This window comes from Saprolegnia diclina (assembly GCF_000281045.1).
Source record: "Saprolegnia diclina VS20 unplaced genomic scaffold supercont1.45, whole genome shotgun sequence".
Lineage (NCBI taxonomy): Eukaryota > Oomycota > Saprolegniomycetes > Saprolegniales > Saprolegniaceae > Saprolegnia > Saprolegnia diclina.
The window spans coordinates 99,966-100,852 of NW_008246112.1; the positions used below are offsets into that span (position 1 = coordinate 99,966).

General features: G+C 57.4%; 1 protein-coding gene across 1 annotated transcript; it reads right to left on the bottom strand.

The window, feature by feature from the left end:
- Positions 1-62: 62 nt before the first annotated feature.
- SDRG_11872 (hypothetical protein) lies at positions 63-801 on the bottom strand (the record flags this gene model as incomplete). The annotated part of the gene is made up of 2 exons (XM_008617926.1): positions 63-105; positions 176-801. The coding sequence occupies 2 exons, from the start codon at positions 799-801 to the stop codon at positions 63-65; spliced, it is 669 nt and encodes a 222-aa protein (XP_008616148.1).
- Between the last annotated feature and the right edge of the window lie 86 nt (positions 802-887).

The following is an 887-nucleotide window of genomic DNA, read 5'->3' on the forward strand; positions in this document are numbered from 1 at the left end:
GGCGCCGCGCCAACCAAGTGGGACGAGGTCGACCGTGATTGACGGCATGGCGCGATACTCGGTCATAATGGAGTCGTTGAAGGCCAGAGAAGGTTGGGCGAGGCGCTGGTACAAGAGAAAATACGCTTCGAGCGCCAGTGGTTTTGTCGCAAGCACTGTGTCGATGCTGCCAAACGTCCCAAATTCCGTACCCACCAACTGCACCAGCGTGTCGTTGACTGGCAAGCGGTACGCGCGCACGTCCCACTCTTGCTTGACCATGTCCGAGTACGCGTTGGCACCGCGAATGAGACTGCAGCTGATGACTTGGCACTCGAGCAAGTCGTTCCACACACCAGCGTACGTATAGACGAGCGACCACACCGACAAACCGCGGTAGCTCTGTGACGTCGAGTGAATCGTGATGCTCGTCCGCAAACCGAGCGCATTCTCAATCTCAATCGTCTCCTGGAGTCCTTGTTCGTAGTAGTTGGTCAATTGAGTCTGCCAGTACGTTAGGCCATTGGCGTGCCAGAAAGCCACTTCGTCGGCGATGATTGGCCACGGCTTCGCCCAGAGAGAAGCGAGCCAGACAGAACCCGATGGCGAACTCTGAACGACGTCGAAAATGGACGCTTGCAGTGCGCTGGAATACGAGCTATGGGCAACATCTTGCTGAAGCGAGTTGCGCAGCAGCGGCTCCCAATACACGGCGCCGTTGTGCGTCATACTGCGATCACACCGCGCTTGGCGCCGTGCCGTGGTCGAAAGCTCGTAGACGCGACCCATATCGACCCAGCAGTACTGCGCAAACATGCGCATGTTCCAGTCAAAACTCGTCCGACGCATGGCACGGATAACCGTATCAAACGAGATGTTGGCCAAGAGTACTTGGCGCGAGAGCGACA